Source organism: Strongylocentrotus purpuratus, unplaced genomic scaffold (assembly GCF_000002235.5).
Source record: "Strongylocentrotus purpuratus isolate Spur 01 unplaced genomic scaffold, Spur_5.0 spur5_contig_843, whole genome shotgun sequence".
Classification (NCBI taxonomy): Eukaryota; Metazoa; Echinodermata; class Echinoidea; order Camarodonta; family Strongylocentrotidae; genus Strongylocentrotus; species Strongylocentrotus purpuratus.
In genome coordinates this window covers 672,167-697,274 of record NW_022145550.1, presented here as the reverse complement: position 1 = coordinate 697,274, position 25,108 = coordinate 672,167, and the positions used below count along the sequence as shown (strand labels likewise).

General features: G+C 37.8%; 2 protein-coding genes and 2 long non-coding RNA genes across 7 annotated transcripts in view; 2 read left to right on the top strand and 2 right to left on the bottom strand.

The window, feature by feature from the left end:
* Positions 1 to 1,452, bottom strand: part of LOC591292 (dual specificity testis-specific protein kinase 2) — a 38,563-nt gene extending 37,111 nt beyond the window's left edge. Inside the window, exon 1 of the mRNA XM_011673120.2 lies at positions 1,240 to 1,452. The gene's annotated coding sequence lies outside the window, so the exon portion shown is untranslated. The remainder of the gene's footprint in view (positions 1 to 1,239) is intronic.
* A 4,461-nt stretch (positions 1,453 to 5,913) lies between these two features.
* LOC105438457 lies at positions 5,914 to 23,767 on the bottom strand. Of its 4 annotated transcripts, XR_004064885.1 has the most exons (5): positions 8,820 to 8,914; positions 8,315 to 8,511; positions 7,485 to 7,647; positions 6,945 to 7,063; positions 5,914 to 6,462 (listed from the first exon to the last, which is right to left on the bottom strand). XR_004064885.1 is itself a non-coding variant. In XM_030990013.1 (4 exons), the coding sequence occupies exons 3-4, from the start codon at positions 7,053 to 7,055 to the stop codon at positions 6,148 to 6,150; spliced, it is 426 nt and encodes a 141-aa protein (XP_030845873.1). In that variant the 5' UTR covers positions 7,056 to 7,063; positions 7,485 to 7,647; positions 23,669 to 23,767; the 3' UTR covers positions 5,914 to 6,147. The 4 variants fall into 4 exon arrangements, 3 of the variants coding, with proteins under 3 accessions (XP_030845873.1, XP_030845867.1, XP_011664578.1); XM_030990013.1 differs by lacking the exons at positions 8,315 to 8,511; positions 8,820 to 8,914 and adding an exon at positions 23,669 to 23,767; XM_030990007.1 differs by having other exon boundaries at positions 8,315 to 8,832.
* Positions 10,261 to 13,183, top strand: LOC115925955. Its single transcript, XR_004064886.1, has 3 exons — positions 10,261 to 10,392; positions 12,427 to 12,542; positions 12,821 to 13,183. It is a non-coding gene; the product is annotated as an uncharacterized LOC115925955 (long non-coding RNA).
* LOC115925957 lies at positions 14,401 to 15,380 on the top strand. The gene is made up of 2 exons (XR_004064887.1): positions 14,401 to 14,943; positions 14,988 to 15,380. It is a non-coding gene; the product is annotated as an uncharacterized LOC115925957 (long non-coding RNA).
* Positions 23,768 to 25,108: the final 1,341 nt, after the last annotated feature.

Below are 25,108 nucleotides of genomic sequence, written 5' to 3'. Positions count from 1 at the left end.
AGCTGATGGATTTTAGGGCTTTTTAGAGGCCCAGATGTGGCATTTTTAACACCTTTTTATTCAAAAATATATCAATCATAATTTCATATTGATGTATTAAGGAATAAGTACAATTCCTAGGTCCAAATACACTAGATGTAAATTCATATGTTGGTGCAATAAACACGGGAAATGTCAATGGGGCTCAACTTCCACTACCACTTTTTGATTGTGCTGAGTGTTTTAATATCAACATATACATGTAAGTTTTTTCTTTTTTAATATTATTTTTGCAACAGCCGCATGCAAATCCGACTGACCGCACACGCTACAAGTGGCGCCCGCGCCGCCAGTTGAGAAGGCCCGGTCTACACCGAAGGGAGGCGAGTTGGCCCAGTCAGTATGAAAGCCTCTGCCTGTCGAACCAAAGATCTCGGGTTTGAATCCCACCCAGGGGATGAGTGAAGCCTGCGTGGTGTGTTAACATGCCCCCTCCCCATGTTTCATAGACGCAGGCTATGTTAATTGGAAACACTCCGTCCCTATGATAGGATGTTAAATACAGGCCCCCATGTAGAGAAGAGTATTCTACCTTTGCACGTGAAGAACCCACAGCACTATTCATACAGTATAAGAGTAGGGGGAAACCTGGTGTAGTGGTCCACTTGCACACCCCAGTAGACCCTACAGTATAGTACGACAATACTCTGTATTAAAGACTAGAGGGATGTACTCAAAATGGAAAAAGAAGAAGAAGAAGAAGGATCTCACTCTCAGTCTCAGACCTAACTTCAGGGAGCTCCGACGCCGATGGACTCCCTGGAGTTATCTCACTTCTTAGAACTAGCTGTCTGGCAGGTGAAATCTTTCACAAAACTATTTAATTTTTTCAAAGAATTCACCATACCAGACGGTTATTTCTGAACCTCACTTGCTAAAAAAAAAGGTCATTATTTAATGGAATCATGCTAAATTCATCATTCCAATGTCAATTAAAACCAATAAAAATACTCGAGAGTACACTCCCTATATTAATTAAATTTACATTGGGCACATTCGTAAAATGTCAAGAAATTAAAGCCCGTAGGTCTATTGCATTTACTGCCTCTACCGAATGAACCATACGCAACACCGATGATACAGTACGCGGAGCGGCCAGGGGAAGCAAGGCGAGACCACAAGCGGGATCGCCCCTCTCGGCTCGCTGCCAAGGAAACAACAGTCTATGATTATGAATATGATCGCTGCTCGAAAACTCACCAATAATTACTTTCTCAGACATTGCTTGTAGATTCAATTAAAACCAGAATAAGTCCAGTGAGGTGAGCAACACAAACATCACCTTGCTTCAGCTACATGTATTACAAGAAATGATAAATCGCATTTCGGAGCCAGCTAGTGGAATGGATAAATTACACCTCGACGCGACCTCGCATCCAAACCTGCGCTGCAGCTTTGCCTAGCTAGCTAGCTATAAATTGCATGCACGTAATGCGCTAGTTATTTCCGTAAACATTGCTTGTGTATACAGCACAGCAAGGACTAAAGAGGGCGATAATTACTTTGCCATTCAGATCACATTTATCTTTGTGATTTTGTCGATGTAAATCATGTATTAAAACATAACGCGTAGCCAGGATTTCATTATTATTATTTTTTTTTTTTTTAAATTAATCAATTAATTTTTTTATTTTATTTTATTTATTTATTTTTTTTATTTATTTTTATTTATCTATTTATTTATTTATTTATTTATTTTTTTTTTTTTTTGGGGGGGGGGGAGGGGGCTTGGGAGGGGGGCGGTAGTGAGCACGCGAAGCGTGCAAATCACTTACAGAGCGCGCGTAGCGCTTCCTGGGGGTGGGGGGTGCAGGGAGGGGGAGAAGCGCGGAAGCTTTAAATTACTAGAGACAGAAGACGATTCGTTGGACCATCCTCGACTCTTAATCCTATGTGAATCAAGTGCCCCTTCCTCCGCTCGTAGCCCGGAAGCTCTGACGTTTCATTAGATTATTAAAGAAAGAAGACGATTCGTACGTTGTACAATTCTCGATCGACTCATAATCCTTGTCTGAATTCAGTTTTCCCCCAGCTTTGACGTTTCCTAAAATTATTAGAGAAAGAAGACGATTCGTTGTACCGTTCTCACTTAATCCTTTTCCTTAAATTATTAGAGAAAGAAGACGATTCGTTGTACCGTTCTCGACACTTAATCCTTTTCTTCCTACGTCCTCTTCCTTTCTTCTTTTTATCTCTCTCTTTTTTTTTGGCCGGCGTTTTTTTTTTGCCGGGGGGGGGGGGGGGGGGGAACCAGACACCGCAAATGCCTTTTTTTGTATTGGCTGTTTCTGTTTTGCGTGGTTTGTTCCAGTATTCTTTCCATAAGAAAGGCTATAGGCAGGGAGGTTTTATAGGCAAGCTATTAAAATTCAGATTTTCTTACCCAATACGGATTTTGACTACAAAAAAATTGCCCCATCAAAGCGAGCAAATGCAATTCATTATCTTTACATTGCCCTATTAAATATTATACCCGTTCAGGACACTAACTTCCTCAGTAGGTTGGCCTAAATATGTTTTGCGAGCATCCTATCTTCGCAGTTTTCTCAAAATTATTCAAATGTGGATTTCTAGGCGATGTTTGATGCTCGCCCTTGTAAGACCTGTGAACAAAAATGTTGCTCTTTCCAAGTTTAAATGGAGAATTCCCCTCCAGCGTTAACAGAACGGTTCGCCCATTATGTTAAGTTGCCTGAATTCCTCTTTATCATTCGATGTGCCGTTTGTTGTATATTCATTACAATTTAATGCCATTTTGATTTTGATGCCATTTAATTAGGCCGACAACTTTTTGCGTGCTTTTCTCTATCACTGCAGTTTTCTGGGCTTTTCTAGACAATGCCGCTTCTTATGCTTTTTCTCTGAATAAAACTTACATGGAGTCCATCATCCACATGGCTTGCCATTCGTTTAATAGGGCAGAAGGAGTTTCCCCATGCATTAAGTCCACATGGTTAATCTCAGATTGTTACTGAGGACTAATGAGCAAGCAATAATAATAAGGCAATTTTCAGGTATGATAGAACATTTTCTCTATTGCTAGGGGCATTAATCGGCATGTAAGGCCTATGCTTCAAACGGGCCAGACGCGTATGTTTCCTAAACATTTCTTCACTAGAATGCAATGCAATTAACCTGGCTTTAATAATCGGGGCAAATCAAGCATTTATTCTCCGGTTACAAACGGTAGTTTGTATGACAATTGCAGGAAGATTTCGTTACAACATAAGATCGGACTATGAATGATCATCATGTATCCAGAAAAAGTTAAATCAGTGAATATGTAAAAGGGACATACATGATAAGATGATCAAGTTCACCCCTTAAATCAAAAGTCAATTTACAATAATTCAAATATTTTAGTAGGAAAGCCAGATATTTAAAAAAAAAATACAAAATACAAATCCACGTTTGGAAGTTATAAATCATAATAATTTGTGTTGCTGTTGTTATGTGAGGGAAAGGGGTCCAAAGCACAACAAGTAAATATAGATTCCCCGAAGAAAAAAATAGAGGCCTATTAAAGTCCGAGAGGTGCAGGGTAGACAATAGACTGTCGTCGAGTCGTTGGGGAGGTCATCCCTCACAAGGGCCCCTTTAAGAACTAAGCTGATGCTGGCCCCAACAGCGTACACTCTAAGAAATATTGAGTAAAATTTTACTCAAAATGAAGTCGTATGGGCACATGGTCAGAATTGAGTAAAGGTTTTTAATCAACTAGATGGGTAATATTTACCCATTATTGAGGTTTGTTTTACTCAGTGAATAGTAAAGTGTGTTTTACTCAAATTTCAGGTAATTTTCTTTTTACTAAAATAAGGCCAGAAAACTCCTTTCACAATGCTCCTTGTGGTTTAATTTATGTTTTACATCAAATTTGACCATGTGTCCTTTTTCATATGTGTCATGTGTAAACGTCATTTTAGTCATAAATTAGCAATTCATTATGTAAATCAATTTTTATTTGGTAATGTCATCATGGACCCCAATGTTCCTTTTTACAGGACATATCTTTAAACTCTGCTGAAAATGAACTCCAAGGCCAAGACGGAATGATGTTATGTTATGAAATTATGCATATAAATAGAGCCTCAAAACCAGTATGCATGAAACTCACAGAAAAGTGGAATATGCCAGTATATAATTGTCCAAATTAAAAAAAAAAACATATCTGAAAAAGACTCCATAACGTTACAAAGCAGGCGGTACCTTAATGCCGGTGTGTAGTTTACAAAAAGATCTTTTAATTTCTTCATCTTATAACAAGAAAGCAAATATTAAAATGCATATCAAAACACAGAACATTAAAAAATCTAAGGAAATTCAGCCTAAAAAAAAAAGAAGGGAGAAAAAAAGAAGCCCAACATTTATTATTGTAGAAACAAGAAGTAAAATTTAGTTGCATAATTAGAAAAATAAGACACTTTTGTATTTAGCAATTAGAGATAATGATCAGATGATTATAGTCTACCCTCTAAAATTTGACCTCAAAAGAACTTCAATAATCTGCAGAGCAAACAAGAAAAAATGGCTCTTGGTTTTTAACACTTAACACGCTTAGGACAGAAAAAATACAATTTTTTTTAATCTTCCATTTTTCAAAAATGTTCATATTCAAGCTGATTCTAACAAATTTTCGCAGCATGAAAAAGTATGCAATTTTGTGTCAAAATTGAAGAAGGCTGAAGCATCTGTTCCATGTAATTTCTCATTGTTTTTACAAAAAGAAAAACACTAAAAATGTAGCTGATAGAAACCGTGGTCACTATTATTCTGGCTTTTTCACTCATGCACTCACACCCAATATCCACTCAGAATTAGTAGAATGGCTTCATACCAGTGCCAGTTTATGGGTTTCGCAAAAACCATGATGTTAGCCCCATTTGTGTGAAGTAGTCCTGGCCACATTTTTGTTTGTATTTTGTTGTATTGGCATATATATAATTAACAAATACAGAAAATGGCATGTACATAAGCCATAAATTTGGTTCACAATAAAAATCTCAATATATGCTGTTAACGTTTTGGCTGCATATAACTACAACAATGAAACATGCCCAGGACAATATGCAACACAAGAGTTGCCCTCATATAAAAACCAATGCTAATTCAAAATGTTACAAATTCGAAGAGTTGTTGATTATTTGAGAAAACAATGGAGAGCACATTGCAAAGCATCTTTCTGTATGATTGGTTTTTCCAAAGAACATGAATATGATGTTATTAAAATCCTAAGATAACAACAGGAATTGTAAATCTAAAAACTGTGCTGCATTACCAAGTGAATAAAAAAAACTAAACACTTAGAAAATTTTTATATTATAAAGAAAACCAATTTATGAACCCCAAATTATACATATTTTGGAAGAGTAACTTTTCCCGCATCTTCGTCACCATTTAATGTGGAATGTGTTTATGCTTGGTTGAACATGGTGCATTGTTTGCGAACATGTATAATTCGACTTGTGCCAAAAATCAAAACAACAAAAAAGCAACTCCATCCTGATCAAAGTGGCATAACATTTTAACGAAAAGGTTTTGAGCAAAGTAACTTAGCAAGAGTGCTGTTACACCTATCGACTAAATTCTGTGTAAAGATTAGATTGATCTATCAAGTATTCTATGAGTGAGCACACATCAAAGAGAAAATGGTCACTTATAGACATAAAAAGGATTATTGATACTCTTGAAAAGTGATCATTGTTTTCTTTGACGTGTGCTCACTCGTGAATGGCTCCACGGATCTATCTCATTTTTTACACAGAATGTAGTTGTTAGGTGTAAGAACACTTCTTTTAAGTTATTTTGCTCAATACTGTTCCGTTAAAAAGTTACACCAGTTTGATATGTGTGGGGTTGTTTTTTGGGGGGTTATTTCAACTACACCCCTACTTTGACACTTTTTACATCTTTTGATCAATGTGCTATGTTCATCCAAGCGTAAACACATACCACACAAAAATGGTACCGAAGATGTGGAAGGAGTTACTCTTTCAAAATATTATAATAGTTTGGGGTTCATAAATCCGTTTTCTTTTTAATGACAATTTTCTAAGTGATCATTTCAATATCAAAAGGCCTGTTGATAGAACAACACATTCCAAGGCTTCATTTCTGGTTGAAATGGTAATATGCCCTGAAGGCTCTCACTGCACCAGACTCTTGAGCTCCTGGTTTGACATCAAAAGCAATGGTGTCCATCACGACCCACATTGCTCTTGCCTGGCATGGATACTGTAGATCAAAGATCTGAAAGATCTTGTAGCACAAATCTACAGCTGCAACGAGACTCTTCTGCTCAAGAACGTGGTGCTCCAATACAACAAAAGTCTGAGCTGGATTGCAGAAGTGTCCTCCTAGGGCTAGGATGAAAGGTTGGTTCCTCCCATGCGAAGATTTGTATGCCTCTACATTGGTCCCCTCCTGACATGAAAGAAAAGAAAAAAAATTGCCACCATGAAATGTGCATAATAATTGCTTGTAACACACTCTCATATGCTGAAGTACAGTTGAAATGTAATGTTAGGTGCATCAGAAATTATCCAGGGGGTATTATTACTTATTTGACTGACCATTAAATCTAATCTTTAAATATACAGTGACATTGTTATCGACCAACTTAGTTATTCCTGGGTATGGAAAGAAACAATAGTGATATTGTGTCTTGGAAAGTTGCAAAAATAAGTAGAAATATCTCCAGCTAAGGTGCCACATATATCCACAGCCCATTGTGAAATATTTGCCATAGAATGTATCATCCCACAAAATTTGAGAGAAGGGCTATTTCATGTAATGCTTCTCACTTTCACCTTCTTACCCTCTAACCACTTCCCCTTCCCAATCTACCAAAAAAAAAAACAGTTCTTTTTTGGAATGGCCATGAATCTTCTCATTGCTATAATTACCTTTTGAAAGTCAATGAAATTATCCAAGGCTTCTTGGATGGAAGCTCTTCCTCCCTTTGTTGACTTCTTTCCAGGGAACAAATGCGAGAGAAGGCAAAATGCCAGGTTCATCCTCTCATCTGTATCAATAATATTAAAGAAAATTTCTTTAGACTGATGATACATGTTTATCATATTTTCATGCACTATTTGACTCGGCCTTCATTGTATCCATCGACTTAAAAAAAATAATTTTGTGACGACTTTTAATGCTGAAATCTATAAATGAAAAAAATAAATAAAATAGATGGAATCACAACTGCACAGTCAAAATTAACCCCTCCCCCCTTCCGATGTATATATGGGTTTGTTATTTGTTCCTTCTTCAAACATAATGTGAATAACATTTAATCTGAAAATTTGTTTATTTTGGTACAAACTACTCAATCATAGATTTTCTTCATAACACAATAAGAACTACAGAAAAACTTTGGGTGATGGTGAAGCGAGCAGTACAATTATTTGCCAATTTGCTTACTATATCTGTAAACAATATCATACCTTGACTGAAGTCTGTGTCTTTTCTATGCTGAACGTTAAATCTGGCCTACCACCCTGGGCTTACTCGGTTTACATATTCTAGGATGCACGCAGACACCACCGGCCACTTTGTATAGAGGTGCTTTCCTCTCCCCGAAAACAGCATTTCGTAGTCTTGCTCAATCTATGAATCAGAAAGATAAAATCTATAGCATGCATATCTCATTGTCTTTTTTTATGGGTGTATTTTTTTTCTTCTTTTGGCCATGTATTGGCCTGCATCAATTTGACATGAAAATCATAAGAATAGTACAAGTAAAACAAGTCGTGCACAGTCTGCAATGTGATCCAGCAAATACTTGGGTGGGTGAATGCATATTTACAAGATTAGGACTTCAAATTAAATAGATATTGAATAAACTGTATCAAATTTATCCCAGTCAAATTTGCTTAAATGTAACATTTTGAATCATGGAATTCCTCTGGGAATGAAATCAACAAAAAAAAGATAAAAAAGAAAATATAGATAACATGTCTGGACAATTAATAAAGTGGGTGAAATAAAAAGAAAGACCCTAACCTACTTTTCTAACCACTTCACTGGACGATTCTTGAGGAGTTCTTCATACAATGTCATTTTCAGAATGTGTGCAGGTATTTTTTTTGTTTTTGTTGAATGCTCCATGTAGATATAACAGAAAAAGCAGTTATTTTTATGTGTACATGCGTATATCACATACATAGATCTATAACCGACTGTATTAATATCCTTCATCTTGATTTCGTTAGATAAGGGACCTGCTTATTAAACCGTAATGACAGTTAACAAAGGTAATGAAACATTTACTTACCATTCCAGGGGAAAGGAGATGTGGAAACTCATCCAGCACTTCAGCCACACAAGGCTTTTTCCTGGAACTTCCCGGCAGTGTTGAATGTACAAAGTCTTTTCTATATGCTGATGTCAGCTGCATTTTGGCCACAACATCTTTTTGGGGGGTGTTATGACTTTTCAACCATTCAGTGATGACTTTCATGTCTGCAAGATCTGATCAATAATAATGGAACTCTTAAGATATCAATCATTATCAAATCAAGCCCGAGTTAAAATGGATGAACCTCCTGTTCATTTTGTGCAATGGAATCATGATATTGTAAGTGCCGCTTGTAGCTATAACCATGATAAAATGTTTTAAAACATTCTTGCACATGACACACAAGTTTTGTTCTGGTCTTCGTATTGATGTTATGGATCTTTAAATGGTTCCATAGATCCCCACTTTTTTCAAATGATTTCACACATTTGCAACACGAAAACATTTTCTTTCCAGGAATATCTTATGGCTGCTTACTAACCTTTCTCTTCCAGTTATCAAAACGGTTAATGAATTTAAGTCTTGGACCCAACTGCGGGATCACGTCCTTCACAAGACTTGCATCAAGCAGCTTGAATGCTGATGAGTCAAAGCCACAATCTAAATGGAAAGAAAAAGATATGGTAAATTCCACTTTTTGTAAAAAATTATCAATTATCAATACAACGATGATTAACTAGGTGTGATTCAATCCATACAGAATACATGACAATCGCATTTTTACTTCAGTCATTTCTATCTATATCTAAGTTAGATGTAGACCCCTCGGCTCTATACATTGTAGGATCTAGCTTTGTTCTTAATGATTTGAGTCAAATAAAAAACAAAAACAAAAAACACCTGTAGAAAAAAATAAATAAAGAGGATTTATCTTTGTTAAATTTTGTTTGGTATAAACAATTCTCCCTATCTCATATCATTTCGGGCAAACTCAGAATTCGGAAGTCTTTCGATTTCGGCAGTCTTTTAAAGTTAGAGTCTAGTCAGTAGCCTAGAATCTATGAGGCGCCGTTTGTAAAACAATTATATAGACAAATTATATGTTATATAATCATTATTTAACAAATAATAACCATTATTTACATATAATGCAAGAAAATGTACATATTTATTTGTATATAATTCTTAACACATTTTTATTATTTATAAATAATGACAAAGAACGTTTCATTATTTATATATAATTGCCATTATTTATAAATAATTACAATTCACACTTTCATTATTTATATATAATAAAAAGCGTATTTCAATTATATAATATATAATGAAAAGCATATTTCCATTATATAATATATAATGAAAAGCCATTTCCATTATATAATATATAATGAAAAGCGTATTTCCATTATATAATATATAATAAAACGCACATGTCCATTATATAATATATAATGAAAAGCGTATTTCCATTATATAATATATAATGAAAAGCACATTTCCATTATATAATATATAATGAAAAGCGTATTTCCATTATATAATATATAATGAAAAGCTCATTCCATTATATAATATATAATGAAAAGCACATTTCAATTATATAATATATAATGAGAGGCGTATTTCCATTATATAATATATAATGAAAAGCACATTTCCATTATATAATATATAATGAACAGCGCATTTCCATTATATAATATATAATGAAAAGCGCATTTCCATTATATATTAAATAACGATTGTGTATGCAAATGTCAATGGTTGGTAACGCCCATAATATGAATATTCATGAGCTTGACTGATATTATTATCCTCTATTCCAGGCACCTTTCCATTTTATGTTCTTTGTGCATTCTTATCAGAAATCCTACGTGCGGTAAATAAGTCTCTGTATCACCATTCTCCTTCTTATTTGTATGCAGATTTGGTTATAATGATTGATAACTGTAATCATCCTCATTATTTTAATAATAAATTTTTCTATCTGTGATGGAAGTTTTTATGTACGATTGCCTGATCTGAAGACAAGACTTTCGCTGCATGCATATTTAATGTATGACGTCACCCACACAGAGTGAGAGCTCGAGGTTTTCTTTGAAAGTTTGATGGTGAGTACAGCTGTAATTACGTTCAAATCTCGTAAATTGAATCATATTTATAAACATATCTGCTGTAGGTATGAATCTGCTGATTTGTCTGTACATTGTGAAGTGGTTTAAAATGGTTATATCTGATGAATTTAGGAGTAATCTACACTCGAACTTTTGATTCGTTATTTATCGTCGTGAGAATATTTCAGCTCGATTGCCATCGTCACTCCTTGATCCTTGGCCCAAACTTTCGCGCGAGACCCTCTCTGAAAATTAGATACGAGTATAGGGTCTATAGGCAGATCACTTCACTAGCGCTAGCTGCATCAATGATCCAAGCTTTTTATTACTTTTAGGTCCAACTGTTGAAAAACCACTTTCATAGTTGGGTCAGAAGAAAGTTAATAGCTAACACTAAAAAGCATGGTCACAGTTGACATGAGTTGTGAACAAGCGCCAAAATTTGGACCAGATACCGAGATAGTTAGACGAGTACGAGAGTAGAAAATTTGAGGCCTAGGCCTCCAGACCAGTAAATAATTGGACTACCTGTGAACAGGCGCGGATCCAGGATTTCTTAGGGGGAGCCCAAATTTGAAAAAAATCTGCACCACCCCACTCTTTCATGCAGGTTCCGCTAAACGTTTCTCTAAGTAGGTGAAGGGGGGGGGGGGGGGGGGGGGGGGAGGTATTTACGATCAAGTAGAGCGTTGTGAAATTGGCGTGGTGTCTAAGGGCAAAGAACGAGCGGGGGTCAAGGGGTGGAACCCCCAGAAGCTCAGGGGTATAGGCATTTAATTGCGGTCAGATGAGCATATTAGCATAACTTATTTGTGACACTGGCAGGACACTAATTGGCGTCACTATTCTTTCTTTCTTTATGAATTTGCCATTGTCCCACAAACGCATTAAAAAGTATAATTTATTAAAAAACATTAAGGAAAAATCTCGGAAAATTATGTCATTTCAGCAACATTTGTAAATCACCGGTAATCACCGGTATCGAATTAGAAATAAACCACGTTTGAATTATATTTGGGGGGCATCTGTCAACCCCCCCCCCCCAAGTCCCCTTCCCCATCAGTACGCCAGTGCCCCTCCCCCCCCCCCCCCCCCCCCGATCTACACGTAACTGATCTCCCCTACCTTTCTTCTTTCTCTTTTTTCTTTCCCTTTCTCTCCTATTTCCCTTTTCTTTCCCTTCCTACTCTCTGTTTTAGGTTTGCTAGGGGGAGGCAAGGGCCTTTTGGCCCCCCCCCCCTCCCCGATCCACACATTGTTGGCGGGATTAATCGCAACTGTTCTCCCCTTCTTATCTCTCTTTTCTTTTCTTTTTCCTCTTTTTTGTTCCCTTTTAGCTCTCCTCTATCCCTTTCCCTTTCCCTTCCTTCTCCTTTTTTTTTTTGGGGGGGGGGGGGGGGGGGAGGAGGGAGGAGGAGGCAAGGGCCTTTGCCCCCCCCCTCCCACCCCCCGAACTACAACTTGTTGGCGGGAAAATTGTAACTGATTTCCCCCTTCTTTTCTTCTTCCTCTTTTTTCCTTCTCTTTATCCCCTCTTTACTTTTTTTCTTTCCCTTTCCTTCCTTCTCTTTTATTTTTTGATGGGGGGAGGGGGAGAGGTTACAGCTGGGAGGCAAGGCCCTTTCGGCCCCCCGATCTCCTTTTCCCCATTTTCTTTTCTTCTTCCTCTTCTTTCTTTCCCTTTCTCTCCTTTTTCTTTCTTTTCCTTCTCTCTCTCTCTCTCTCTCTCTCTTTTTTTCTCTGTCATATATAGATCTAGGTCCATACCTATTTTGCGTTTTTTCAATTTGATAGAATGAACAGTTACAAGACATGCATCTAGATCATCTAGAGACTGTAGATCAACTAGATCTGGATCAAGGAATTGAATATAAATTTCAATGTTAGATAATGAAGGAGGGCTTTTTTGGTAAAGAGAAAATCCAAATTAAAATAGAACAGTTAATTCTGCAAATGCTCATCAATGTTTAAATGATCATGCTCATTTCCTTTTATTCTAAGAATTAAATCCCCCCCCCCTCTCTTTTACAGGAAAATGTACAGAGACACTTGTCGCAGTTAATGCATGCAGTACCAAATGCTTGCTTTCTTGGAGTATGTGCTTGAAACAAGAATGTCCTGGAGAAAACAGACCACCACAAGAGAAGGTAAACATATTTACTTTTGATCTAACTTGATCTGTTTATTTTTTTTCAAGTAAAACAACATTTTGAAATGAGTGAGGTCAAGGCCAAGCTGGAGGGGATGCGAAGGGCTGGTTTGAGAAGTATGTATTAATGGGATGGCTATGTATGATTCCACATGAAAAAATTTGAGGCCTAGGCCTACAATGTACATGCAAGACATTTTTATGTTACAACAGAGATACATGTATGATGTAGGTATCAATGTTCAACTTTCATTCTCTTCTCTTTTCATTCAACAGACATACATGTACAGTATGGACTATGAAGTTCTACTTAGCCTCTTCAATGAACTGCTGTAGCTGCGACTGGGTATCAAAACCTTGGTATTATAAACTTCATAACCAGTGGCGGAGATATGTTGTTAGCCAGGGGGGAGGGGTCAGTGCCCCCCCCCCCCACTTTTTCAAGTACCCCCAGTATGCCCCTTTTATGGCCTTTTCACATAGGTAAAGTGCCATATTACTTTGACACTTACTTAATTTGTAAAATTGCCCCTTCCCCATTTCACCTCTGATAAGTGCCCCTTATCCTTCGACAAGTTCCCATTATTCTATGCAATAAGTGTTCATTTTCCATTCTCATAACTGCCCTTTTTAATCTCTAGTAAGTGCCCCTTTTCAACTACGAGAAATGCCCCTTTTCACTTTTGATAAGTGCCCCCTCCATCTCCTGATTAGTGCTCTTTTCATCTCTGATGAGTGTCCCATTTTGTCTCTAATAACTGCCACTTTTATTTGATACGCCCCCTTTTCCTTCCTAATAAATGCCCCTTGCCCTTTTCATAATTACCCCTTTTCATCTCTCATAAGTGCCTTGTTTACTTTAACATGTGCCTCTTTTTCTTTTTAATAAGAGCCACTTCCCCATTCTCATTATAGCCCCCTTTCACCTCCAATAAATGCCCCTATTAAAATCTGATCTGCACCTCCCTTTTTGTCTCGCCTACGAGCAAAAAGTGAGACATAGGCGCTGCTTTTCCGGTGACGGCGGCGGTGACGGCGTCAACATCAAAAACTTAACCTAAGGTTAAGTTTTTGAATTTTTGATATAATTTTCAAAGTTTAAGTTTTTAGTCAATGAAACTTAGACTATAGTGTTATCAAGTATTCCCAATCACGTGAGAATTCCCATTCTGATAAGTGCCTTTTTTCATTCCTGGTGAGTGCCTCTTTCTGTAGGTCTAAGAAGTGCCCCATTTTCACCTCTGATAATTACCCTTTTTACCTGACACATGCTCCTTTTCCCCTTATCCCTGTAGTGTCCCCTTTTCCTCTCATCATTAAACGCGCCCCTAATTTCAAGCGACTAAGAGTAAGTTCCCCCAAAGCTCGCTCGCATTTATAGATGATATAATTACGTTACTTATTAAAGGTCTTTTCAGTCTTCCATTGTGAGAATGTGCTTATAACCCCATCAGGATTGGGTTTTTCCCTCTTAATAAGATGCAATTTTTTGTACTGCGACCTCACAAAACTTAAAATTTTCCTCGCTCGCAAATCAATTTTCATACCATCACACCAAACTGATACTTAAGCAATATCTTGTATGGTGTATAAAGAGAAACAAATGTTGAAATCGTCCCTGATAATGTAATCACAATGTAGGGGTATATACCATTGTCTAAAAAAATGGATATTTTCGCTTTGAGATTCCCTTTTTTTCCAGAAAGTGCCTATTTTGTTGGTGCCCCCCCCCCCCACTTTGGAAGACGCTCCGCCACTCCTGGGGGGACACATCAGTCAAAAGCGCGCACAGGGGTGGGGGGGGGGGTTGAGGGGTAATGTGCCCCCCCCCCCCCTCCGAAGCTGAAATTTACTGAAACATAGTTTTCAAACTACCAAGGAGAGGTAACCAGGAACCAAGGTATAATACAATGATGCAATTTTACCCATGTTGTAGTAGTACATGGTAGTAGTACATGGTAGTAGTAACTATGGATATCCCGCCTCTTCTTTTATGCACATCCTTTCCACTGCTATCGCAAGTTTTAAAAAAAGGGCCCAATGTCTGCATAACTAAGCAAGGTAGGAGTTCATTAAAAACATGATGTAAAACATTAAGTATATCACACCAAAGCATCTCAATCTGACAGCACGATGTGGAGAAAAGTTAATGGTGTAGATAAATACTCAAGAAATAAGTTCATCGGCAGTCTAAGTCAATCATTTATAAAACTGAGGCTTTGCCAAGGCATCCATTTTAAGTATGTGTCTATAGGGCAAATAAGATGTAGTCAAGTACTCAAGTTACCACCTGTCAGCCAAGATCAAACTTTTGGAATATAAGAGTTTTGGGGAGGGGTCATCTTTTATCAATTTCTGTTTATTGATAATAATTATAACATTTGGGAATGGGCCTATGAGTATGATTTATATATTGTATAAAACAAGCAACTGTTAATAAAAGGTCTGATATACCTTGGTGCGTGTGTGGACCACGGAGTAACCATCACACTTAAGGATGTTATATACTATTGTACAGTATTATTGTTTCTCTGGAAAAAATTACAATCATTGAGTCATAGGTATTTTTTTTTTTTTTTAAAGAAATCAGCATGTTTTTATAATGTGTTTTATAATAAGGGTGCAGGTCATGATACAATACATTCCCTGGAGAAAAAAACAGTGCTCAGATTTAGCCTAAGTATGCTTTGTTGAATTTTTAAAGAAAAAAGTAATCTACAAATGGAAGTAGCAGATGAGGTCATTTGTGCTTAATATTTGACCATCAATGTTATAATCTGTAAACATATTAGTTTGTTGTAATAAAATGAATAAATTAAACATGTTTATTATCTTATATACAGTATTCCCTTCATATCTTTTCTTTTTAGTGTGCATATATGGTTGGATAAATGGAATCATATGTGGACAAAATCTGGAAACAGAACGTGAGCGTTCAGAGAGAGAGAGAGAGCAAAAGAGAAAGGAAAGGAAATGAGAGAACTGTTTAATGGTGAGAGATGTTGATGTCGTGAAAATGAAAAATTTATAATGCAGTGAGACAGCGAGAGAGAATTAAAAAAAAAAAATCCATCTTATAAATGCGTTAATCGCCTCGCCGCTATGCGGCTCGTGGGCGATGCTCTGCATCGTCATAGGGACAACCCCCCCCCCCCCCTTAGCAAAAAGCTAGATCCGCCCCCCCCCCCCCCCCTAATAGGCCCTGACAATGAAATCTGGAGAACATACAGATTCACAAGGGCTGGACTACTCAGTCTCGTGGATCAAATAAAGAAATAATGGAAGTTATTATAAAAGTATGTTTTTCTCTCTTGTTATGATAATTGGAGAAAAAAAAACCCTGTTAATTAGATTATATTAGTTTTAGCTTCAACTGTTTGATATTAATATGCATGTGGGCACAAATAGCAGCAACTACGGTAAGTTATATCTACGGTATTCCTTGAGCTGCGGTAAATGATCTTATTGTATATGCCACTTACTGGTTTTCCATAGACCTGTGCACAAATGTTATCATATAATGCTATTTTAAAAAAATTCAATAGGATGGTGTACAAATCGAATATATTATGCCATTCTTTCCACTTAACTTCATGTTATTCAATATCCGTGTCATTCAAACAATACAGGCAAACATTCCCTGATGTCATTAAGTTTACATCAATCTATCTTGCTTCTCTCCTTATAAACAAGCCATCTTCATTGGAATTCACATCCTGAATTCCAATGAAGATAGACATCTCTCTTGCATTGTACATGAAATATCCATTCACTGATCTCCGCACGAAGTACCCTCAATTTTACGCACAGAAAGCTCACACTAACCCGTAACCAAAACCACCCTGAAATGATGACAATATTCAAAAGATCAATTCATTTGTAATCAAGTGTGGATTTTAATTCATTTGATCCCTTGATAGTCTGGGTTCGGTATACCGAAACAGGGGAGGGAGCAGCTTGTGGCGTGGAACCATAAGGACCAATGAGGTTCTTTTGGGACATAGTTTATATAAAATTACCAAGCTGAATCCTACCCTAATACCAGTCACATAAATCAATGCTCAACTGAGTATTTGTTGCATTTTCCTCAATCATGACTTGTTGAGTTTTGTGCAGAAGTGCTACAATCCATTGTTTGAGAATGTATATAGCGAGTAGTCCAAATCAGGAGGGTCGCAAACTCCTTCTCAACCTCCATTGTTACATCTTGATTCCTGAAGAGCCTTGTGATTTGAGATGAACTTGGGAGAAGTTCCCACGTTGTTTTGGAGGCACACGCTCCTTGTGCTGACTGCTCCTCTTCAGCAACTACTACAGACAAGTCCACTTGTATCTTTGTAACCAATTCCAATAAGCCAGCTGTTCATGAATAAAATGTTAATTGAAAGAAGAAAAGAAAATCCAATATTGGTACAAGCACTTTAAGATCTAAAGCTGACATCACAAGTATATTTCTTTTTCTTCTTTCTTGTTGTTTTTCTTCTTCTAGTAATCTTCAAAGGGCTATTAGTTTTATATAAATTCACTGTTTGCTCAACAGGAGTACATTCCTTATTTTCCGTGCCAACGAGAGATCCCAGATCTCATTATGGTCTGAAATGAAATACCATATTGCCAAACATGTATTTTATTACTAATATACTACATGTCTGAGTAAAAGATCTAATCAAACATTCCGACCATTGTTTTAAAGACCGTCAATACTACTGGGCCAGAAGGGATTAGACCACCCAGCCAGGTCACTGACAGGTGGCTATCTCATCAACTCAGCTCTCAACTAACATAAGAAAAAGAGGATCATGGGGGACCAACAGACACCGATTGGGGAAGTTTTCTATATAGAGAGAGCAAGTAGGACAGTGGGGCTTTAAGAATAGCAATTAGCATTCATAGAAATGGCATAGAATTTACATCCTTAAACTTTGAGCTTTGAAAACCTCGTTTTGATTTGAGTGTAACTTTTGAGTTATTAACAACCAAAAGTTTCCAGTGATTTGTTTTTGTTTCACTTTTAGTACACAAACATATTTTTCTTTATCACACTTGCAGGATATAATCATATAAGATAATTTGATCTTGTACTGCTAGGCTGCCCCCCCCCCTCCCCCTCTATTATACTAGTGTGAAAAAAGAATAGAATTCTTTGTAGCCTTTCTTAATCACTAATCAAAATTTTGAACTTCAGTTAATGTCGTTTAAAGAATATATTATGAAAGTGAGATGGATTGCAGGTGGCAAGGGTGTATTGGTTGAGAATTGCAGGTAATAATTCATGCTCTACTATGAGCCAACTTACTTCACACACTATCATCTTGCAGCAGGGTAAGGTTTTTACAGAAATTTTAGAACTTGCAATGGGATGTACTTAAATATCAACTTTGTACAATAGCAGTATGTAGAAAGGAATTTAGGATAACCTGACTTTGGGTCTGCCAATGCTTAACACAAGCTTTATTTCATCAAGATATATGGTTATTGCTCAAGTTGTGATAGGGTTTTAGATTAGCTTTAGGGTTAATATTACGTTTAGCTATGGATCCAGGATTAAGATTAAGAATTCATTTTGTGTTACAACATAACCACTAAACAATAGAGCAGGTCGTAAAAATCAGATACACGTTTCACAAACTGGGGATCAGCGTATTTTTAGTTTACTAATACAAAGGAAGATTTTTAAACTGCCAATGATGAGTATCAATACATACAGCTCCACCAGCACCTGGAAAATCTGATTGTACGACACTTGTTCCTCAAGACATTTGCTCAACATCAATTTCCTACACTATTATCCAAATACTGAACTTCATCCCGGGATCCAACACTAGACCTTACCTAGCCTCTTGTCGATGCCCTCGCGCTGTTGGAGTCTCTAAGTTCTGACGAGCGAAGCGAGTCAGAGAAACCGAGGCGCTTGCGCTGAGGGCCTCTTGACAAGTGATCTGAATTTCTTATGTTTTACTTTGTTTGGCGAATATTCCGACCCAGCAGAGTTCGGTGAAAGTCATCCAATCAGAGAGAGCTACTATGACGTAATATCTACCGCTCTGTGCGAATTCCCTCCATGAGAGCGAGACTGGCCGCCTAGTTGTAGTCTGCAAGCACAGACCCTGGTCAGTCGTAAAAGAGAGTGTGCACTATAAGACTACCATATGACACGTACTATAGCTGCTCCTGACCTATATTGGTACAACCAGTAGGTACCAGTAGATAGCTGGGCTAGGCTTCTCTCAAGGCACAATGATTTTTTTGATAAAGTGTCAAATTAGGGTCTGTGCTTGCAGACTAGCCTAGTTGGGCAATCCCGAACACACACGTACACACACACAATCGCTGCGGTCTAGATATGCATAATTCAGTAGGAAATCGGGTCTCATGAATATATAATTCAGATCACTTGTCAAGAGGCCCTCAGCGCAAGCGCCTCGGTTTCTCTGACTCGCTTCGCTCGTCAGAATTTAGAGACTCCAACAGCGCGAGGGCATCGACAAGAGGCTAGACCTTACCCTACACCTAACCTCAATCCCAATTGCAACCCTCGGCCTAACCCTACACATTTGACAAATAAAGCCTTGAGCAGTCGTTGCAGGAGCAAATGTTTGGTCACTCGAAATGCCATGACAGGCTCAGTTGCTATGACTTTATCTGTTTCTTTACCAGATTTAAAAAAAAACATTGTAATATTCATTATTAATTACCAGTCCATTGTGCTTTGCTCCTAATATGTCAGGCACAAGAGGCCATCGCTTTCAGGTAAGGGGCAGAACATCAAGAGTGGAACCTCAAGGCACCCCCTGATCTGTCAACAGGAAGACCTCCTTCTCAATCCCTGGAACAGAATTATAAACAATTCAATAAATATTAACCAAATTTGAAATAAATAGCACTATTTAATATTTTAGTTGTCTTTAACAATTACTTTTTCAGCAAAATTTGAAGGTCAGTTGTTGTTGTTTTTTTGCTTGTCGTTCCTTTTCATGTATTGGACCCCCCCCCCCCCCTTTTCCCCCTGCACATGAGCTTAAAATGTTAATTCTAAAAAGAGAAACACTTCAGCAACGAGTTAGTAGACATGTGGATTCATACATAGCCATCCCATGAATACATACTTCTCAAACCAGCCCTTTGCATCCCCTTCAGTTTGACCTTGACCTCACCTATTCAAAATTTTGTTTTACTTGAAAAAACTAAACAGATCAAGTTAGATCAAAAGTAAATATGTTTACCTTCTCTTGTGGTGGTCTATTTTCTCCAGGACATTCTTGTTTCAAGCACATACTCCAAGAAAGCAAGCATTTGGTACTGCATTAACTGCGACAAGTCTCTGTACATTTTCCTGTAAAAGAGAGGGGGGGGGGGGGATTTAATTCTTAGAATAAAAGGAAATGAGCATGATCATTAAAACATTGATGAGCATTTGCAGAATTAACTGTTCTCTTTTGGATTTTCTCTTTACCAAAAAAGCCCTCCTTCATTATCTAACATTGAAATTTATATTCAATTCCTTGATCCAGATCTAGTTGATCTACAGTCTCTAGATGATCTAGATGCATGTCTCGTAACTGTTCATTCTATCAAATTGAAAAAACGCAAAATAGATATGGACCTAGATCTATATATGACAGAGAAAACTTAATCGTGTTTACAGCAAACAAAAATTCAAAGATAGAGCCTAGAGCAGAGGCAAATTAGGCTAAGCCAAAAAAGAGTTTAAGAAACACACAGGCACCACTATACGTACCCCTGTATACAGGGTAGTCTAATTTGGGGGGATCGTGTTTTAATTTGTTAGACAGCTATGAGACTCTGTACGACTAAGAGTATCACATTCACAGGCAGGCACGGATCCAGGGGGGCCGCCCCCCCCCCACCCCCACCCGCAAAAAATAAAAAGAGAGAGAGAGATAGAAGGAAAAGAAGGGAAAAAGGAGAGAAAGGGAAAGAAAGAAGAGGAAGAGGAAAAGAAAAGGGGGAAAGAAGGAGATCGGGGGGCCGAAAGAGCCTTGCCTCCCAGCTGTAACCTCTCCCCCTCAAAAAAGAAAAGAGAAGGAAGGAAAGGGAAAGAAAAAAAGTAAAGAGGGGATAAAGAGAAGGAAAAAAGAGGAAGAAGAAAAGAAGGGGGAAATCAGTTGCAATTTTCCCGCCAACAAGTTGTAGTTCGGGGGTGGGGGGGGGGGGGGGGCAAAGGCCCTTGCCTCCTCCTCCTCCTCCCTCCCCCCCCCCCCCCAAAAAAAAAAAGGAGAAGGAAGGGAAAGGGATAGAGGAGAGCTAACGGGGAACAAAAAAGAGGAAGAAGAAAAGAAAAGGGTGATAAGAAGGGGAGAACAGTTGCGATTAATCCCGCCAACAATGTGTGGATCGGGGAGGGGGGGCCAAAAGGCCCTTGCCTCCCCCTAGCAAACCTAAAACAGAGAGTAGGAAGGGAAAGGAAAGGAAAATAGGAGAGAAAGGGAAAGAAAAAAAGAGAAAGAAGAAAGGTAGGGGAGATCAGTTACGTGTAGATTGGGGGGAGGGGCACTGGCGTACTGATGGGGAAGGGGACTTGGGGGGGGGGGGGGGGGGGTGACAGATGCCCCCCAAATATAATTCAAACATGGTTTATTTCTAATTCGATACCGGTGATTACCGGTGATTTACAAATGTTGCTGAAATGACATAATTTTCCGAGATTTTTCCTCAATGTTTAATAAATCATACTTTTAATGCGTTTGTGGGACAATGGCAAATTCATTCATAAAGAAAGAAAGAATAGTGACGCCAATTAGTGTCCTGCCAGTGTCACAAATAAGGTATGCTGATATGCTCATCTGACCGCAATCAAATGCCTATACCCGTGAGCTTCTGGGGGTTCCACCCCTTGACCCCCGCAGGTTCTTCGCCCTTAGACACCACGCAAATTTCACAACGCTCTACTTGATCGTAAATACCTCCCCCCCCCCCCACCTACTTAGAGAAACATTTAGCGGAACCTGCATGTAAGAGTGGGGTGGTGCAGATTTTTTTGTCTACCCCCCCCCCCCCCCCCCTCCCGGTTTTTGCTCATTTCGCCACTGCCGGTGTCACTATTACGTACCAATATTTGGCTTGCATAATTTCAAATTTGGGCCCCCCCCCCCTAAGAAATCCTGGATCCGCGCCTGTTCACAGGTTGTCCAATTATTTACTGGTCTGTAGGCCTAGGGCTAGGCCTCAAATTTTCTACTCTCGTACTCGTCTAACTATCTCGGTATCTGGTCCAAATTTTGGCGCTTGTTCACAACTCATGTCAACTGTGACCATGCTTTTTAGTGTTAGGTATTAACTTTCTTCTGACCCAACTATGAAAGTAGTTTTTCAACAGTTGGACCTAAAAGTAACAAAAAGCTTGGATCATTGATGCAGCTAGCGCTAGTGAAGTGATCTGCCTATAGACCCTATACTCGTATCTAATTTTCAGAGAGGGTCTCGCCCGAAAGTTTGGGCCAAGGATCAAGGAGTGACGATGGCAATCGAGCTGAAATATTCTCACGACGATAAATAACGAATCAAAAGTTCGAGTGTAGATTACTCCTAAATTCATCAGATATAACCATTTTAAACCACTTCACAATGTACAGACAAATCAGCAGATTCATACCTACAGCAGATATGTTTATAAATATGATTCAATTTACGAGATTTGAACGTAATTACAGCTGTACTCACCATCAAACTTTCAAAGAAAACCTCGAGCTCTCACTCTGTGTGGGTGACGTCATACATTAAATATGCATGCAGCGAAAGTCTTGTCTTCAGATCAGGCAATCGTACATAAAAACTTCCATCACAGATAGAAAAATTTATTATTAAAATAATGAGGATGATTACAGTTATCAATCATTATAACCAAATCTGCATACAAATAAGAAGGAGAATGGTGATACAGAGACTTATTTACCGCACGTAGGATTTCTGATAAGAATGCACAAAGAACATAAAATGGAAAGGTGCCTGGAATAGAGGATAATAATATCAGTCAAGCTCATGAATATTCATATTATGGGCGTTACCAACCATTGACATTTGCATACACAATCGTTATTTTATAATGGAAATGCGCTTTTCATTATATATTATATAATGGAAATGCGCTGTTCATTATATATTATATAATGGAAATGTGCTTTTCATTATATATTATATAATGGAAATACGCCTCTCATTATATATTATATAATTGAAATGTGCTTTTCATTATATATTATATAATGGAATGTGCTTTTCATTATATATATTATAATGGAAATACGCTTTTCATTATATATTATATAATGGAAATGTGCTTTTCATTATATATTATATAATGGAAATACGCTTTTCATTATATATTATATAATGGACATGTGCGTTTCATTATATATTATATAATGGAAATACGCTTTTCATTATATATTATATAATGGAAATGGCTTTTCATTATATATTATATAATGGAAATGTGCTTTTCATTATATATTATATAATGGAAATGGCTTTTCATTATATATTATATAATGGAAATGTGCTTTTCATTATATATTATATAATTGAAATATGCTTTTTATTATATATAAATAATGAAAGTGTGAATTGTAATTATTTATAAATAATGGCAATTATATATAAATAATGAAACGTTCTTTGTCATTATTTATAAATAATAAAAATGTGTTAAGAATTATATATAAATAAAAATGTACATTTTCTTGCATTATATGTAAATAATGGTTATTATTTGTTAAATAATGATTATATAACATATAATTTGTCTATATAATTGTTTTACAAACGGCGCCTCATAAGAATCTAGATCAGATGGAGTAAATATATAAATGCTATACAATGTTGATTCAAGATCAAGATCAAAGAAAAAGCTGCACTGCTGTAGACCTAGTTTTAACTTAGACACAGCATGCACCCCATGCACAGACCAAAATCAGGTACCAGCTAGGAGGCAGGACCGCACGCGACCACGGCCGGCTCAGCCCGGGGCTGCGCCACCCAGTACAACGGCTGTGCGTTCGAGCTGCAATACCCAGTGCCCGATCAGACAGTACCAAAAAAAAAATTCATGTTGAAGAATTAGAAAGAAATATATACTCTGGTCTACTGGTATAAATGCATACTTACTTCTAAAATTGACGATTTGGTCGGTCAGCTCCCATTTCCTCAACAACGAAGCAACTTTGTCGTCCGCCATTTCACCGCTGTGTACTCAGGTTGGTGTACTAATACGGTGGGGTCACTCCCCTGCAAAGAGTGACACGTATGACCGTTACCACCAATGCATATAACCCCCTTTTGCGGTCAATTTCAAGGACATTTTGTGAAATTTAACCCCCTTTTTTACGTCAAAACAAGGACAAAATCGTACTTTGGAATACCCCTATTTATAAGATAATTGTAAGGACACTTTCGCAAATTTACCCCTATTTTACCATATTTCAAGGACAAGACTCGGCTCCGAGAATTTTTCTTCCCAGTTTTCTCTTTTCCCTTCCCGGTTTTCTCTTTTCCCTTTTCCTGACCCCTATTTATCAATTTCGGGGACACCTGTGCCCCCCTATTTTTTTTTATTTCGAGGAATATTTTGTCCGCGGACATTGCTTGAAATTGACCCCTTTTTCCGCGATTTTGGTAACGGTCATGCGGTCCGGAAGTCACATTGAGTGACCCCACCAGGACTAATACTAGATCTATATAGGGCCTTTAGTATTGTGACGGAATAGGGGGGGGGGTGGTTAATAGATAATACAATAGAGGAAGGAAGAAGGGGGGTATGGGAGGAAGAAGGGGGGTAAAGAGGAAGAGGGGTGGTGGTGTTGTAATTCCCCAGTGAGAGAGAAAGGGGGGGGGGTGCTTGCATCGCTTGCCACCAAAATCAAGTCAACCTTCACAACACAGTAAGCTGCCACCATCTAGTCTTTAGTAAGAGCGCTAGATTCTCTTCTCTTTACAACTTGATGTTGTAAAGAGATTAATACCAGACCTGTTGGATCACACAATAAACGATATTTAAATGACTTAATTTTTCACAAATCACAGCCTTCTCATTGGCTCATTTCGCACCTCTTGAATTCAACACAACGCACTAATGGTCAACCTTTGACCTGAACCCTGGGCTCTCGTAAACATTCGCGCTAGATTCAACTCGTGCCACGAGCAGCCTGGCTCATCTCCACACTGTTCCACACTTCAAGTAGCTTGTATTTCTTCATTTAGGTGAGTTAAAGCATCATCATAAGATCTGAATAATTCTGTCAGTACTCTGTAAGCATGATTTAATCCTAATATTTGTATCAGACTTGTACAGCTCAGATTCTCTAACGTTCTGCACAACACACTGCAAACATGTGACAGGGCACACTGGGTGTCCTGTACACGCAGTTAAAACACACACATTATTCGCACTCGTATCTTGGGGCACTTTCTCTCACGTCCTCTATCCCAATCCTCCCATAAGGTAGCGAGCAATCTAAAGGCACAATGACATGGATAAGTGTCTGAATAGAACCAGACAATGATTTCGTTCTTCAAGTTCTCAATCGCGCTATCTAAAGAAGATGTAAA

What these genes read in the sequence shown, in the direction of transcription:
- LOC105438457 (XM_011666276.2), bottom strand. Translation starts at nt 7,118, where the DNA reads ATGATAAACATGTATCATCAGTCTAAAGAAATTTTCTTTAATATTATT. An exon ending in ATTTCATTGACTTTCAAAAG is followed by an intron (nt 6,463 to 6,944) that starts GTAATTATAGCA and finishes CTTTCATGTCAG; the next exon opens with GAGGGGACCAATGTAGAGGC.